Consider the following 18,084-nt stretch of genomic DNA (forward strand, 5'->3'; position numbering starts at 1 on the left):
CAATAACAATAAAAAAGGTAAATATATGGACCAAACACCATCTTGTACAAAAAGATAGAATAAAACAAGATGAATCGATGCAATAATAATGATATATCCAAGTGAAAGAAATTGAATAGCATATGTTATTAAAAAATGAACAAATGTGGGCTACCATTATATATATATATATATATATAATCAGAGGAGTCATCTTTAGTAAATCATTCATTAATAAAAGATGCAGAAAGCTCCATTGCAAGTCTTCTTCTTTTCTTTTTTTGCTTAAGCAATTGCAAGTCTTCTTGTTAGTTAAAAACTGATATTTGCATTTCAGCCAACAAGATTTAAACTTCGAATACACTATTTTAGGAATAACAAAGGAAAAAAAAAAAAAAACCAAAATTTTGTTTTGAAAATCTGTTTTACGTATTGGGATTGTAGCAGTCTTATTAGGTACAATTTACAAAATACTGCAGTAGAAGGCAAATTTACAAAATACTGCAGTAAAAGGCACACACATTTGGTGACTTTGTTAGACAACCAAACAAGACAAAGTTATTTTAATTTTATTTTGTTAGTCTTAACTTATTTTGCCTCAATTCCTGAATGCTTTACTTGATAGAATACCAAATATACGAAAACCAAGACCAAAAGTATACTAAAATGGTAGAAGCCTAAGTTCCGTGTCAGAGAGGGTGAGCCCCCACAAAAGGCAGGGGAAAGTGGGTCCCAATCCCAAGCACCTCCTCCGTCTCATTCTTCAAACATTTATATAAAGCAGTTGCGGAGCCTCCCATGTTCTCTCCCATCAAATCCATACACTTGCACCTGCCACTCTTTTTCTGTCTCTTTTTCCAATATAAAAAGCATCAAAGAAAATAAAGTGCTTGCAGAAACCAAAGCCAAAGTACATCTTCCTAGTTTTAAAACAATTCAAATGAGATAAAAGTAAAAAAAAAGAAAAAAAAAAAAGAAAAGGGCCATTGGTTTGAGAAACAAAAATGGCGCTGAAGGTCGGCATGTTCATGTTATTGCTATTGTTTTCATGGCTTTGTTCTGCTACAGCTTCTGTGACTTATGACAGCAGAGCTATATTGATTAATGGAAGGAGAAGGATCCTTATTTCTGGGTCAATTCACTATCCAAGAAGCACACCCGAGGTACTACCAATAATGCCATTGTGGTTCACGGGTTTTCTTTCTTTTGTCTCATGTTTGACCATTGGGCTCCTCATGGTTGTCATTGTTCTTCTTGCTTTTCAGCTCAAGTTTTGATTTTTTATGCTTTTTTTTAATTTTATTTCGTATTTTCAGATGTGGCCGGATCTTATACAGAAGGCCAAAGATGGAGGTTTGGATGTTATCCAAACCTATGTGTTTTGGAATGGGCACGAACCTTCTCAGGGAAAGGTAATGCAAATGGATTATAATTTCCTTTCTATTTTGGTCTCTTTTTTTTTTTTGTTTTTTTTTGTTTTCTTGTGGGTTAAGATATATTAATGGGCATTTTCAACTGTATATATTTTCATATTGTATTTTCTTTCAGTACTATTTTGAGGACAGATACGATTTGGTTAAGTTCATCAAGCTGGTTCAGCAAGCAGGCCTATATGTTCATCTCCGAATTGGTCCCTATGTTTGTGCTGAATGGAATTTTGGGTAATACTATTAATAAGGATCATTTCCAAGCCTTTTTAACGATGAAAGAAACACTAAACTTGTATCTTGTTGATTCCATTTGTTTAGAATTGTTTTTTCATTACTCTGTTTTTATTCTGTTTCCGATTCAGGGGATTCCCTGTTTGGCTTAAATATGTTCCAGGAATCGCTTTTCGAACAGACAATGGGCCATTTAAGGTTTGGCGCTTGGAATCTTTTATCAGTTGTTTTTTTAATTTTTTTTTCCTTTTTTTCAATTCTAATTTAATTTGTGATTAATTGTTATGAAGGCGGCAATGCAAAAGTTTACAGAGAAGATAGTCAGTATGATGAAAGCAGAGAGACTGTTCGAAACTCAAGGAGGTCCCATAATTCTTTCTCAGGTGGGAAAAATAAGCATAATTTTGTCTTTCACATGTTTCTAGAAGTTTAAAAGAAAAATGTTTTTTTTTTTTTTTTTTTTTTCCCTCTCCGAAAGAAACTTTACCTTTTTTTTTATTTTGTTATTTTTATTCATTTAATATTTTTTATTGTATTTGGGCAGATTGAAAATGAATATGGACCAGTGGAATGGGAAATTGGTGCCCCTGGTAAAGCTTACACCAAATGGGCAGCTCAAATGGCTGTGGGACTTAATACTGGAGTTCCATGGATTATGTGCAAGCAAGAGGATGCCCCCGATCCAGTGGTAAGCAATTCAGATAATGTTTCCAACGCTTTCTTCTTTTTTTTTTTTTTCTTTTGAAAATGTCATTTTCCTGTGGTCATCGCTTCGGTGTCTTCATTTATAAACCGTCCTTCTTGTTGGTGGGGTTTTTAAACAGCTTTATATGCTTTGATGTCTGATTTTTAACTTGCCCTGTTTCCTTCATTTCTTCCAATTTTAGTTTTGTGATGAAAGAATGTTCCCTTGTTTTGTATTAACTTTATCTCATGGTATTTAATTCCGATAAACAAAAGCTCCTAGATATTTATCTCTAACAACTGTATCTTATTGCTCAACAGATAGACACCTGCAATGGTTTTTACTGTGAAAACTTCACTCCAGATAAGAAGTATAAACCCAAAATGTGGACAGAAGCCTGGACTGGATGGTAAGTCGCACTCGTCACATGTTGCATGTATGAGGCACAACTTTATTGCTTTTTTTTTTTTTTTTTTTTTTTCTTTGTAAAATATTAAATATCCAAGAGAGGAGGTTACATACAAGTTTGTCTCTTGTTATTAAAATCCTTAGAAAGGACTTGCTTTTTTCTTTGTATCTCTTGCATAGGTACACTGAGTTTGGTGGTCCGATTCCTCATAGACCTGCAGAAGACTTGGCATTTTCAGTTGCACGATTCATACAAAATGGTGGTTCTTTCATTAATTATTATATGGTTAGCTAAATATCCATTTTCTCAGAGAATATATATATTTTTAGAAAAAGAAATATATTTGTGCTTATGTTTTCCTTTCTTTTTTTTGGTAGAAATCTTGTGCTTATGTTATTCATTTATGTATGTTCTTTTTTAATCTCCAGTACCATGGAGGAACAAATTTTGGACGAACGGCTGGTGGCCCCTTCATTGCAACTAGCTACGATTACGATGCTCCTCTGGATGAATATGGTAAGTAAATAGGTTATCATCCTAAAGTGGTTTGTACCAAATCTAATTATCATCCTAGAACTCTAATATTCTCATCATGTAAAAGAGACTATAACTTTGTGTTGAACTGCTCCTAATTTAGAAATTGTTTAGCAGTCGCAAATATAAAATGTTTCAATAGGGATCTTAATGGGGCCACATATTTCATTGCTAGGTCTACCAAATGAACCTAAATGGGGACATTTGAGGGATTTGCATAGAGCAATCAAGTTAGCTGAGTCAGCTTTAGTGTCTACTTATCCCACAGTGACCTCTCTTGGAAGTAATCTAGAGGTAAGTTTTTTGGGCTGACTACAAGAAAATATTATGACTCACTGCTTTTGGTTTGTAGCTCTGCTTCTCATAAACATTGCTACTGCATTTGTAGGCTCATGTATACAAGTCGTCTGGAGGTTGTGCTGCATTCCTTGCAAATTACAACACGAATTCTCATGCAAAAGTGAGCTTTGGAAATGGGCAATATGATCTACCACCTTGGTCTGTCAGCGTTCTCCCTGATTGCAAAACTGCCGTTTTCAACACTGCAAGGGTAAAGACATGAGAGTGTAAACATCTCAACACAGAGTATATTGCTTGGTTTTTCCAGGACAAAGTTTGATATGAGATTGTAATCACTTTACAGCTTGGTGCCCAAAGCTCACAGATGAAGATGACTCCTGTGAATAATGCATTCTCTTGGCAATCACACAATGAAGAAACTGCCTCTTCTGATGATTCTGAAGCAACTACATTACAGGGGTTATGGGAGCAAATATATATCACTAGGGATAATACAGACTATTTGTGGTACTTGACAGAGTAAGTATTAGCAACTGATAAAACAGTCTTGCCTCCTATGGGACAATAATTTAGGAAAAACTCTGCATCGCTTTAAATATTTTGGCTAGAACTGTGTTGTGATCCTCTTATTTCATGATTATGTTTTTTGGATTTGTTCTCAGTATCACGATAAGCCCGGATGAAGGATTTGTGAAGAATGGAAAATCACCTCTTCTCACTATTTTTTCAGCAGGCCATGCCTTGCATGTTTTTGTCAATGGTCAGCTATCAGGTAGATGAAATAATTATCACTGTTTATATTATTCAGTTTTGTTGTTATTATGAATGAAACTAAGTATTTATGAAGAAATATCTCTATCCTTTTGGTAGGAACTGTATATGGGGGATTGGAGAATCCTAAATTAACATTTAGTGACTACATCAAGCTGAGGCCTGGCATTAACAAGCTTGCTCTACTGAGCGTTGCTGTTGGTCTGCCGGTTAGTTTCTGTTACTATTTGGCAAGTTTTTATTATTCATAAAATCAATCTTTTATGACAGATTAGATTTATTCCTTTCCTATGGTTTAAACAATACCAGAACGTTGGTCTGCATTTTGAGCAATGGAATGCCGGGGTTCTAGGCCCAGTGACGCTGAAGGGTCTTAATTCAGGAACATGGGACATGTCAAAATGGAAATGGACCTACAAGGTATTTTTCAATATATATATATATATATATTTTTACCTTCTTCCTCCTTCCCTGTTTCAGTTCTTCCTCTGCTACCATAATGAAACTTTATCTTTGATGGCACAGAGTTTAAGAAAGTAGTTTCAGGAATAATTTATTGATGTCATTTCTGAGCACAGATTGGTCTTAAAGGGGAAGCTTTGAACCTCCATACAATTAGTGGGAGTTCTTCTGTTGAATGGGTAGAAGGATCATTATTAGCTCAAAAACAGCCACTTACCTGGTATAAGGTGAGAGACTAATTCCAAACCCAAGCAAATTACTTAGGGAATTTATCAAAAATAATGATTCATTTGACATTGTGACATTTTCAGGCTACTTTTAATGCACCTGGAGGTAATGCCCCATTAGCTTTAGATATGGGAAGCATGGGAAAGGGTCAAGTATGGATAAATGGTCAGAGCATTGGGCGCCACTGGCCAGGATATATAGCACGTGGTGGCTGTGGTGCTTGTAGTTATGCTGGAACTTATGATGACAAAAAATGTCGAACCAATTGTGGTCAATCATCCCAAAGATGGTGAGGAGACTTGTAATTGCATTGTTATTGTTTGCTTCTCCTTTCTAAGGATTGTGATAAGGTTGTTGCTTTCAGGTACCATATTCCTCGGTCATGGCTGAAACCAAGTGGGAATTTACTAGTTATATTTGAAGAATTGGGTGGCAATCCAACCGGAATTTCTTTAGTCCAAAGAACAACGGGAAGTGTGTGTGCTGATATATTTGAGGGGCAACCAACAATGAGAAGCTGGGAAATGCTAACCTCTGGTAAAGTGAATAAACCCAAGGCCCATCTGTGGTGTCCAACTGGGCAGAAAATCTCTGAAATTAAGTTTGCAAGCTATGGATTGCCACAGGGGACATGTGGAAGCTTCAAAGAAGGGAGCTGCCATGCCCACAGGTCTTATGATGCTCCTCAAAGGGTATGCATACAAGTCTTTGTCACTTTTATCTTCATCTTCATCATTAGTTGCTTGGCAACTTTTAAGATACTAAATTGAGCAGGGAACACATTGCTATGTTAGAGAGCCAAGATGGTTTTAGTATAAGGAAGTGCAGATTTAGCATAGTCTCCCCTTGAAATTTTTGCATTGTTTCTTCTTCGTATCATATCTTAATCTTAATTATGCATTTTTTATAATAGCCCTGGTTATTTGAGAATGCCTTAACATTATCTGTTCAAATATTTGGATTGCTTCGTTTTGCCTGATTCTGGGACATATGAATTATTATTATTAATCTTTACTCTTGCAGAATTGCGTTGGAAGGCAAAGCTGCTTGGTAACCGTTGCTCCTGAAGTTTTTGGAGGAGATCCATGCCCTGGTAACATGAAGAAGCTCTCAGTTGAGGCTGTTTGCAGCTGAGATTCCAGCGACAACACTAGCTTATCACAATAAATGAAGTCGTCTCAAATTAGTTCTTGATTCATTACATAAAGGGAATTGAATTCAAGCTTTACAGATTCCATCCAGATTGCCTATGCAAGTCTTTATTAAACACACCATATACCATCTAGCCAAATGCCAAATGTAGATAGTCATAGATGTTTGCTTATGTATATAGACAAATCAATTGTTTGTCAACAGTAGCTTCATAGGTTACAGTTTATACCTAGGGCTACGGCTCGCTGCAAAGAAGCAAAAAAAAAATTTAATTTCGCATATAGCAAGCCTTTAACTTGCTGAATCTCATTCTCTGTAAAATTCTGAAGAAAATAAAATGTAACTGCTTCTTTCATATTGCAAGAAATAAATTGAATGGCAATTTTAATCAAGGAATTCTGTTGTCCTTGGTAGCTGATGTGCATGCTGTATTTAGCAATCCTTATGATGTAAACAGAAAGAAATAAGAAAATGAATCATACTTCTCCATGACTGTTTTTCAAATAAATAAATTATTCACAACCTAACAAAATAAATATAAACTTTACACAAACTCTTTCCACATGTTAACAAAATAAAATAATCTGCATATCGAACAAATGTTCCTTGATTAGAGATATTAATTAACTAGAGAAAATTACGTAATATAGCATAATTAACTGAAATCAATAAGTAATTATGATATTTTTAATTGAGAATTCTTAAAATAATTAAAAATTTTATATTTTTAATAAAAAAATGTATGCAATATAATTTTTAAATGGGTCTACAAATATGAATATCATTTTTTTTTTTTTTTGGTTTTGCAAAAAATAATAATAATCTCAAATTTAAAAATCAACGCTTCCCAAGTGCTTAAATCAAATACGACTCTCCTATTTCTCGGAAATCCCTTAAAAACTCAAAATATTCCAACGGCTAAATCAAATATGGCCGTCCTCCCAAAAATTCAAAATTCAAAATTTTCCAACGGTTAAATCGATTAGGCTCAATCTCAAAAAAAAAAAAAAAAAAAAAAAAAAAAATCCCTTCGAAATTGAAAGATTTCCCAACGACTAAATCAAATACGCTCCTCCAAGAAAAATAGCTAGCTTCTCTCTCTAGGTCAGAAATCCCCAATCCCAGAAATCTCTCTCTCTCTCTTTCTCTCTCGTCCAGTCCAGGAACACTCGGAGGATGTCCAATCCCTCGCCATCTCGAACCAAGAAAGGCGGCGACTACTTCAACGAGAGGATCAGGTATTGCATCTGCCAAAAACCTTTTAAGCTTTCTCTGTTTTCTGGTTATCTTCTGTTTCAACTTTTTCCGTTTGATTCCCTAGAAAACAAACGACTAATGTTAGTCCAAAGTCATTTAATTCTTTATTAAACACGATTTTCCGTTTCAAAACTGCACTCCTTGCTGAGAGATCGTGCGTGATGATAGGAGAGAAGTTTAAACTTTGAGATTTTTATTTTTTTTATTTTTTTATTTTTTATTTTAGTGACTGGAAATTTTTTTTATTGAAATAAAGCCATTCTTTCTCAATTTAAGAATGTACTTCTATTTTGTTTCAAATCAATTATGCACAATTACTGAGAAATCCTAGGGCTAGTAATGCAATAGAAATTTTAAGTTTTACTTATTTTTAGTGTAATGAGTCTCAGAATTTATCTGCTGAGACAGAAGGATTAGTGAAAACATGCTTGCTCATTTCAAACTTTTTCTCAACTATCCGTCTCTCTTAGCGGAAAAAAAAATAAAAAATAAAAAATCAGATCTCTCTTCTAGCTAAACTACACGTAGAAATTTGGTCATCATTTATATCTATTTCAGGGAAATATAGATGGTTTAGAAGCATTATCTAAGAAGCTTAGGCAAAAACTCAACTCTAAGAACAGAGGCTCCATCTTAATCAATTGCTGCCGCAAGGTATGTAATGATTATCTCTAAAATTATACCCACTATCTGTTTTATTGATTTCTAGTTCTACATTTTATGGTTATTTTCTGCAAAATGGTGCATGACTGGAATTTGAGTATGCTAATCATTAGTGATACCTGTTAACATGGCGTCACACATCTTTGCTGTATTTTCTTCAAAAACTTCTATTTTTCTAGCGTCAAAAACTTTTTGTTATTTGTCAGGCTATGTTTTTCTAGCTTCAAAAACTTTTTATTATTTGTCAGGCTATGTCTTCAAAACTTTTTGTTATTTGTCAGGTACTTACAGAAAATTTAAGGAAAACTGCCGTCACAAAGCCCATATGCTCTTGGGACCAAAGTAAGCCTTCTATATGTTAATATTATTAACTTGAACCATTGAGAAAACATGATGGCATGTAATTAAGATATTAAATTTTGTTTAATTGTTTTTTTGTTCTTTTTTTCTATATTAAATCAATAACATGCATCTTTGTTGTGCCAAATATACTCATAGTAATAATTATGAGGCTTGGAAAGTAAAACCTTATTGAGCATGAAAATCTACTGGATGTCTGTTTTTCAATATTCGACCAATAAGTCTTCTCATGGCAATTAAAATTACCTTTCTCTTCTCTGTAGATTGCCATGGTGTTTTGTAGGTTTTCATTCACTAATTGAGTTTTCTATTGTTCATGTCCTAGGTTGAATCATGAATGCCCTTCAAGGTGCAATGGGTTAGGCCAGACAAAAGGGTTTTTCTGCAACTATATTTTTGGTGATGCTTTTCGTGCAATGGGTTTGGCCAGACAAAAGAGGTATAACTTGTTAGATTATGATAGTGATAACTTTATGGCTAATAGTTTAAGCATTTGATCATTTGCATGCATGATTGTGCATCAGGTTCATGAAATGGCTGTGGTTTCAGCTGTACAGGAATCCCAGAAGCATAATGATGCTAGTTTGTTAAAGTTGATTGCATGCTGAAAGTTCGTTAAAGTTTAAAGAAGAAAGAGGGGGAAGATTTTAATGTGGTGTATAGTGTTAATTATAAATCTGTTCAGGGTTTGGTTGGACGGAGGAAGAAGGGCCCATGGAGGCTGAGCCTTGATCCATTCTGATGGGATAATTCTGTGTCTTAATAATAAAAAATATGATTGTTTGGATTTAGGAAGGGACCGCACGGGGATTGCCCGAGGCTCTTTTCCATCTGGTGTGGGTGGGTTGTGGCTGTGTTTCTGTCTTTTCCTCTGTGTCTCTATTTATTTCTTCAATTTCTTTCCACTTTTTATCTCTGCATTTTCTTTCTTTCTGCTTTTCCTCTTCTCTTTCTCTATCTGCTTTCTCTGTTTGATCTTTTGTCTCTCTATTCTTTTTTAATGTAGTCTATCTCTTTTATTGTTTATCTCTCCCTATTTTATTTTTTCTGTACTCTCTTTTTTATTTATCTCTCACCTCTTTCTTTGTACTTTTTTCTCTAGTATTTTCCCCACTTTTTCTACTCTTTTTTTCTCTACATTTTATACGTCCTCTCTAGTTTTCTGTTTACTTTTTCCCCACTTTACTCTTTTATCTTTCCAATTTTCTCTTACTACTTCTCTTCTGCACTTTTTTCTCATTAATTTCTCTAATATTGTCTCTAGTTTCTCTCGTTACTTTTTTCATGGTGGCTTTATTGTTACCTTGCAAATTATTTGTTTCACGTACTATCCATGCTTAGTTTTGAAAGAAAGTTAAAATACTAAAAAAAAATAAAAAAGAAAAAAAGGAAAAAAAGAAAAAAAAGAAAAAAACCGTAATATATTTTATCTTTTAAGTAAAAATAATATATATTACAATTTAATATATTTTATTCTTTTAAGTAAAAATAAATAAAATAAATGAAACTATAGAATCAACTCTATTATATATTCAAAAACAGAAAAAAAAAATTCAAAAATTGATATAAAAAACACATTGATGTAAATAAACTTTTAAGAATAAACAAACTTTTTAAGAATAAACACAATGTAAAAACCACTTAATAAATTTTAAATCACAATGAAAGAAACTTATAAAAGTTAAAAACCTACAACACATAATAAAAAATTATAAAAAAATAAAATAGAAAATAATGACATGAAATTTTGCATGTATAAGAAATTAATGAGATTATAGAAAACCTGCATGTAATTAAAAAAAAAATACCAAAACAAAATAAATTGTTAATAAACCAGTATAAAAAAATCATAATAAGAATTATCTCTTAAGTTTGAAAATGAACAGAAAAAGGTAATAAAAAATAAAAATCAACTTGAAACACGGATAAAAGACATAAAAGACTTTTAAGGCTTTTCTTTTCTTTTCTTTTCTTTTTTTTTTTTTGGTTTGGTGAATTCTTAGAAGACTTAAAGCAATATAAAAGACAAGATATAGTTTAATGTTATTGTATATTTCAAAAAAAAAAAAAAGTTTATTGTTGTAATCAAGGACATTAATGGATGGATAAAAGACTTTAATATGAAAGACTTGAGCATTATAAAAGAAAAGATCAAGTTTATCAGGAAGGACAATGGATTTTTACAAAATTACGCATTTATCAGGAAGGACAATGGACTTTAATATGGAACAAATGGTGTACTTTGTGACAATGTAGCCAAATGGAAATGACTAGAGTAAATAGGATGACAAAGTAGAGAAATTAGAGAACAGGGTAGATGAAAATGTAGAAAGGAAGTTGGAGATAAAAAGTTCAGAGATAATTTAGAGAAGTGTCGTAGAGAGATAAATTAAGAAGAGTAAGAAGGAGAAAATAGATAGAGAAAAATGAAGAGAAACTATAGAAAAGATAAGAGTAGAGAAAAAGTGTAAAGAGAAGATGCAAGGAGAGAATGAATGTAGGGAGTGGAAAGGAAAAAAATAGAGAGAGGAAGTAGAAAGAGGAGGAGTTTTGATTTGCTTCATTCCTTACTATATTTCGTTCCAACAGAACTGAATATTTGGTAGTGTAAGTTGCTTATATATATATATATATATATAAATTTTTTTTGATGATATATTTATATTTTTGAATGACAATTTTAATCAATGAATTCTATTGCCCTTGGTGACGGCATGCTGTATTAGCAATCTTTATAATGCAAACAAAAAGAGAGAAGAGAATGAATTGTTTTTCTATGGCTCTTTCTCATATAAATATTCACAACCTAACAAAATCAAATACGTGTAACACAAACTTTCTCCACAATACTGACAGAAAACAGCCAGCCAGAGCCGACAAAGGTAGGCAAATCTTCTTAACCAAATATCTCTCATAGACAAGAAATTTTGTGACCCAAGAGACTAATTACATCGTCTAGATCTTTCTGGATCTCCAGAACTTCTTTTCCTTGGAGCCTCCACCGGTTCAATCTTCGGCAGAGATCCATCACTAACAAATTTCCATCTTCATCAAAATTCAGTTGGATCTGCCTCTTGATACACTTTGTCAAGTATCCGCCGGTCCTCCTTTTCACCAGGCAAATGTAATCTTCTCCAGCTTCTTCAGTCTCAAACAATGAGGCACACATACTTTCTACCATATCAGTTAAACTGAAGACAAGACAGGCACCCGCTACAGCCTCATTTTCATTACATTCATCTGTCCACGTTGCATTTTTCCATAGTTCGTGGCTACATTTCACATTGTCAGAACTACTAGTTTTAGTGTCCGTTAATTGTATTATTCTCCCACAGGTGGCATAATGCAGCAGCAACTCGCATCCATCTTCATCCATTTGATTGAGGTATCCAAGTAGAATGCCTAATGGTACTCTCCTGAGTAATGAATTTTGCTGCTGAACAAGATTACAGAATGCTTCAGTGTCACATGAGTCGTAACTTTTTGCAGTTCCTTTCCAGTACACCATGTCTATATTTTTGAATTCCTTGATCAAGAGTGCAACAGTTTGACAACCACAGTCCCTCCAAGAAGTATTGTACTCCTCGTTGCTAAATTTGAGCTTCTTGAGTACCTTGCGGTTGCTAGCTGTTTTCTTCTCATATGCACCCAAGTCAAACTGTTTAGAAGCCCAAGACTCTGATATCTTAACCAAACAATCAGCCAGTAAATCCTGACGATACTTACTAACAGGGCTTAGAATCCAGGCAATATACCTTGCTGCAGCAATGGAAGGATGCGGTTCTTTATTATGCGTTAGTCCTACTCGAGATGCCCCCAAGGTACATTCTGAATGATTAATATGTTGAAAACATTTCTCAGAGAAGAGCAAAGCAGAAGCAAAGTAGAACCAGTTTGGGAAGTTGATTGCCAGAGCCCTGCTATGCAACATTTGAATATAAGCCTTGGGTTGTAGGATAGAGATGGGGGTAAATGCCATCAGTTTTCATATGGATTCATGGGGTAAGAACGTACCAGACAGATTTGTGATCTATTGTAGCAACCTGACTTGCTGGTTGCTTAATGGTAGAACCACTTTGTTTCCTTGTGCAAGAAAACGGTTCACTTGTGACATGAACTAATTGTAGCAGACTATCAACGGAGAGGGATCCAGCCAAAATCCGTAGTAAGTGGTGGTTGTAGGGAAAGTAAGCATCAGAGAATAGCAGCTTTGCTCCCAATTCCAGTGATATGTTCCACCAAGTTGGTCTGGAAACTACATCTAGAATCACCGAGGCTAGCACAATTAGAAGTTCTAGAACAGTAACTAGGCCCCTGTGTCACACAATTTAATTAGATTAACGGACAGCATATGCTTGTTTGATCTGTAAATATAAGTTCAAAACTAAATACAATGTTTATAAGAAAGTAAATCGTATACTGGATGAGAAGTCATCAAAATACATATGACTTAGCTAACAATAAATGCACCATTTGTTCCCAGCCTTAAGAAAAGAGTGTAAAAAAAAAAAAAAAAATCAAACTTATAATAGAAAATTTTATGGGGATAAACAAGAGAAAATAAGCATGTATTGTAAAGTAAATCAACTTAAAAGTTCAGTTCGTTCAAGCATGATAAAAGAATAAAAATAATTACAACTCATGTGATAGGACATGAACTCACGTCACCAGAAACCATCTGTGTAACAAAGCTCTGGTCTCAATAAACATAATGGGAGAAAGTACCAAGCATGTAATGATAGAACGCCAATCCATCCTCTCATGAAACTCCTCACTCACACAAAGGAAAGGTCTCTCCCTGGATTCTTGTAAAATGTTCGAAATATCGTGCTTTAGAATCAGAGGGTCAAGGTACCACAACAGCAATCTGCAAAAGTGGCCCAAACAAATCCAGTTTAAACTCAAGAACACAACATGGAATAAGCTCTCACCGAAAATGTTAATAAAAATCTTTCTTAATCAGAAAGCACAAAATAAAAAATAATAAAAACGAAAGAAAAAACCTGAATGGTATATTGTTTTTATCATTGGAGATTCCTTTTGGTAAAACACCAAGCAGCTTTGAAAATGCTTTGCTTCTTGCATTTATGGCTTTAACATCAAAAGTAGGTCTTGCAGAATCTACATATCGATAGCAAGTTGAAGAATTTGCAGCTTTTACAACAGCACATAATATAGAATTATAAAGTGGCCCTGCAAAATTGAGAAAAAAAAAATGTAATGTTTGTATTAATTTCATAAATATAAGTAAGATAAGAAGTTCCATGAAAAAATAAATAAATAGATGAATACAGAAAAAGGAAAAACCCACCATGCTCTTCCAATTTTCCAAGAACACCAGAGCACGCTTCAAGCAAATCCGCACAGTTGCGACGAGAAATGGGACTACCGATCATCAAAACCTCGTCTTTCGGAAATCGCAGAACTTTGCAGCTAATCGAAGATGACAAAACAGTGACGATTGTTTCCACTAAATACTGAATCTCTGAATCAAAAACCTAAAAAAAAGAAATTTAAACATTGCAAATTGTACCAAGTCAGAACCTTTTTATTAAAGAAAAAGTTTGGTGGCCCAAAAAGCCCAAGTTTGAAAGACCCAACCTCTGGTGCTTTGAAGCACATGAGAGAAAGGACGGTATCCAAAACCCCAACCCTAGAATTATCGCTGAGGTTCAGAGACTGGTTCAGCTTTGAAATCGAGCGGTCCAGAGCTTCTTCACCTTCTTGTATGAGATTATGGTGACACGCCGACGAGTCGTTGGAGTGGGAAGCGAGTCTTGCGAAGAGATCGGTTATTTCTGGCAATATCGTCATGGTCGGTGACGGTGACCGAGAACCGGAGCCGATGGCAATAGGGGATTTCGCGCCAAATTGCAGCATTTTTTAAGCAAATCTTAGGGTTGGGGCCTGGGTTGAAACCCATTGGATCTGCAAACGGGTTTTGAGTTTGGGCTTCATTTTAGTTGGGTTGAAGTATATGGACTTAAATTTATTTATTTTAAAGGAGAGTTATTTATTTATTGATAATCCCGAAATACTTCATAGTATTATGTATTGTATTTGTTAGTCTCAGTTTTAATATATTCAACTTATAATAATTTACCCTGCTTTCAAACCAATCAGGGAATTCCTATTTGGCTCAAGTATGTTTCTGAGATTGACTTTAGAACAGACAATGGGCCTTTCAAGGTATAATACTTGTAATGCTTGCATTTTTGAATATTGAAGTTTCGTTCTTTCAAATGTATTGAATTTTTCCACCATGCAATAACTACATCAAATGGAACTATGGAAGGAGGCTATGGCAAAGTTTACAGAAAAGATTGTCAATATGATGAAGGCAGAAAAACTGTTTCAACCTCAAGGAGGCCACATAATTCTAACACAATTTGGAAATGACTTTCTTTTAAGCATCTTTTTCGGATCGATATTAACAATCTTTCCAAATCAATTTTTTCAATTGCTTTGTCAAACAGAGAATGAATATCAACTAGTGGAATTCCACCTTGAAGATCCTGGCAAAGCCTATACAAAGTGGTCAGCAAAAATGGCTGTGGGTCTTAACACCCAAGTCCCATGGGTCATGCGCAAGCAAGGAGATGCTCCGCATTCATTAGTAAGAAGCTCTTCTTGACAGTTTATTTCTAGCATTTTTATTAACAAAAATCCAATGGACTTTTAATTAGTACAAGGCTAAGAATAGTTATCCTCTTAGTTTCAAGTTGATCTCCATTGTCAGTATTGGCAGATAAAGGACTGGACTGGCTGGTAAGTCACATAAAAATCACTGATCAAGCAAAATGATTTGTCTAACTTTTTCCTTCGTATTCATTAGTTTTCAATCTGTACACCCCATGCCACTGGCATTTGGTGGACCAGTTCCATATAGGCTGGTGGAAGACTAGGCACATGCAGTGACAAGGTTCATATAGAAAAAATGGTGCTCATGTAAATTATTATATGGTAAGAAAGAAACTGATTTAATGTATTTTATATATATATATATGTATATATGTGTGTGTGTGTGTGTGTGTTTATATTCATGGGCAATGTACTTCCTAGCCTTTCATTTTTCTTTGTTTGATGCTTTCAAAGTATCATTATGGAGGCAGCAATTTTGGTAGGGCAGCCGGTGGTCCTTTTATCACGACTAGCTATGACTATGATGCCCCGATTGATAAATACGGTAGGCCCTCAGGAATGACTGTGTCTATTTCTTGAAATTCTATCTGCTTCTCTCTTAATATTATACATTGCTTATAACATCAGAAGTGATCAAAACAAAGTGGGAAAATGATGCCATATTAGACCCGGTTGCACTTACTTGGATATGATTTTATGATGGAAATGGAATTCAAAGCACAAACACCAACCACTCACCATCAACTATTACTCGAATTGACCTTACAATGAGAGACAGAGATTGTAGGAAGCTTGGACTGTCACCATTCATATGGTCAATGTATATCCACGGTCCATTATTTATTACATCTCAAGTGCAAAGATGAATCTTAAACATTTTTGTTAAAGTTCCTTCGGACTGTTGGCAAGTCTATGGGAAGTTTCTTATCTGTTTGAATATTCAAATCATTTATCTTCATTAGAAACAATGACTGCTAAATAAGAATGACATAATTGTGTCATGAACATAATAATTGGCTATTTTTTGTATGTTTTAGGATGTTCTATTGTGGAGATGAATGTTTATAAATGATCTTTTATTTATATATTCATTTTAAATACCAATTAGGACTACCAAAAGAACCAAAATGTAGCCATTTGAAGGAGTTGCATAAAAGCATAAGGCTATTTGACGCTTTAGTCTTTGCAAATGCCACATTGACCTCACTCGGGAAGTATCAAAAGGTATCCTCTTATGCAGCTTGCTAATTGAGATTAAACTTCTGTAATAAAACAGTTGGGAATTTTATGAGTTCCATTTATTCTTATCTAACAACTTGAATTTCCCTTTCATTTTGATCTTTAAATTGCAAAGCTCATGTTTTGAATAATTTGCATTTATGGGGTTTGTGCAGCATTCTTGGCAAACTATTACCAAGAACATGCTGTTAACGTGCCCTTCAGAAATAGGCAATATGGCCTGCCTCCTTGGTCCATCAGCATTCTTCCTGCCTGCCATAATGAAAGTTTCAACACTGCAAGGGAGAGAAAAAGCCTCTCTGCCACCATCATTATCAATGGAGAGTACAGCTTTATGTTAAAACCTTCTGTAAAATATGAACCTTGTATTTAAAGGTTAAAGCAAACGACTACAATATGATAGATAAAAATTCTGATATATGATCATTGACTAAGTGAGTTTTTGAATCAGTAATCCCTACTTCTCCCTAACTTTTAATTTTCTCCAGGTTGTTGGTCCCTCGAGCACTGTGAAGATGAGGTTGGTGAACAATTTCTCCTGGCAATCATACACTGAAGGAGTTGCCTTCAGGGATGATAATATTTATTTGAAGCAGATGGATTATTGGAACAATTAAATGTCACTCGAGATACCTCAAGACTATTTGTGGTACATTATAGAATGAGTGCACAACTTAGCACCGATCATGGTGCTTTAACTATTGTTTATAATCTGGTCACTTGTGACTAGTGTGCTTATTTCAATAGTGTCGATATAAGGGAAGAAGAAGAATTCTTAAAGAATGGACTGCTTATTGTCCTCAATGTTTCATCTGCAGGCCATGCTTTGCAAGTTTTCATCAATGGTCAATTATCTGGTACATGTTGTGTGGCATTACAGGCCAATGTTTTTATTTTCACATGTAAATCATAGTTTATGCTATCAATCATGAAGCATGTGCTAAATATATTGACATGGACTGCTTATGGGAGTATGAAAAATCCAAAATTGAACTATAGCAGCAGCAAGGTGCCCCTGACAGCTGGCATTAAACAAGATTGCCTGGTTGAGCACTGCTAGTTGCTCTCCAAGTCAGATTGATCCCACGCTTCAATCATGAGGTTATAATTTTTATTGCCAATCTTGTATTTTCTTCCTTATACTAATCATATTTTAACCAATTCCAGAATATTGGTGTGCATTTCGAAGCAAGGAATGTTGGAGTTACTGGACCTGCGACATTGGAGGGCCAAAATGTGGGAATGTGGGATCTTTCTCAATGGAGATGGTCCGACAAGGTCGGTCATCCATTTCCTGCATTACTTTTGTTGTTAGAAAGTCAAATGTATTATCAGCGTCATGTAAAACATGAACTCTTAACCGCAAGAAAAAAAATAAAAGTGAAAATTTGGAAAATCGTTTTCCTCAAACTCTAAGCAGATGGTGTAGAAGGGGAAATATCAAATCTTTATTCATTCAAGGGAAGCTCCTCCATCAAGTGGGCCAAAGGATCATCAATGCCTATAAAGCATAGACTGACATGCTAGAAGGTGAGAACCACGCATATACATTTGAGACTAATTCCTCTTATGTCACTTTTCAAAAGTTGAAGATTTGCAACAGTTATATGTATATTTTCCAGAGTACATTTGCTGCACAGAAGGGAATGAACCACTAGCTATAGATATAAGTAGCATGGAGAAAGGTCAAAAATGGATAAATGGGTAGATCATTGGACGCCACTGGCCTGCATATAAAGCAA

At 34.6% G+C, this 18,084-nt stretch overlaps 2 protein-coding genes and 1 long non-coding RNA gene across 3 annotated transcripts; 1 reads left to right on the forward strand and 2 right to left on the reverse strand.

The window, feature by feature from the left end:
• Nucleotides 1-775: 775 nt before the first annotated feature.
• On the forward strand, nucleotides 776-6,573 carry LOC107424008 (beta-galactosidase). Its single transcript, XM_016033690.4, has 19 exons — nucleotides 776-1,142; nucleotides 1,296-1,391; nucleotides 1,528-1,640; nucleotides 1,772-1,838; nucleotides 1,931-2,023; nucleotides 2,185-2,328; nucleotides 2,646-2,734; nucleotides 2,914-3,019; nucleotides 3,163-3,250; nucleotides 3,444-3,562; nucleotides 3,657-3,818; nucleotides 3,912-4,087; nucleotides 4,231-4,340; nucleotides 4,439-4,548; nucleotides 4,649-4,759; nucleotides 4,918-5,028; nucleotides 5,113-5,318; nucleotides 5,394-5,721; nucleotides 6,053-6,573. The coding sequence occupies exons 1-19, from the start codon at nucleotides 984-986 to the stop codon at nucleotides 6,161-6,163; spliced, it is 2,499 nt and encodes an 832-aa protein (XP_015889176.3). The 5' UTR covers nucleotides 776-983; the 3' UTR covers nucleotides 6,164-6,573.
• Nucleotides 6,574-7,315: 742 nt separating this feature from the next.
• Nucleotides 7,316-8,375, reverse strand: LOC125423839 (uncharacterized). Its single transcript, XR_007242608.2, has 2 exons — nucleotides 8,221-8,375; nucleotides 7,316-7,498 (listed from the first exon to the last, which is right to left on the reverse strand). It is a non-coding gene; the product is annotated as an uncharacterized LOC125423839 (long non-coding RNA).
• Nucleotides 8,376-11,215: 2,840 nt separating this feature from the next.
• Nucleotides 11,216-14,414, reverse strand: LOC107423950 (uncharacterized). The gene is made up of 6 exons (XM_016033608.4): nucleotides 14,063-14,414; nucleotides 13,773-13,959; nucleotides 13,465-13,654; nucleotides 13,125-13,328; nucleotides 12,476-12,775; nucleotides 11,216-12,378 (listed from the first exon to the last, which is right to left on the reverse strand). Exons 1-6 carry the CDS (start codon nucleotides 14,339-14,341, stop codon nucleotides 11,373-11,375), a joined length of 2,166 nt encoding a protein of 721 aa, XP_015889094.4. The 5' UTR covers nucleotides 14,342-14,414; the 3' UTR covers nucleotides 11,216-11,372.
• Nucleotides 14,415-18,084: the final 3,670 nt, after the last annotated feature.

Source organism: Ziziphus jujuba, chromosome 7 (assembly GCF_031755915.1).
Source record: "Ziziphus jujuba cultivar Dongzao chromosome 7, ASM3175591v1".
Lineage (NCBI taxonomy): Eukaryota > Viridiplantae > Streptophyta > Magnoliopsida > Rosales > Rhamnaceae > Ziziphus > Ziziphus jujuba.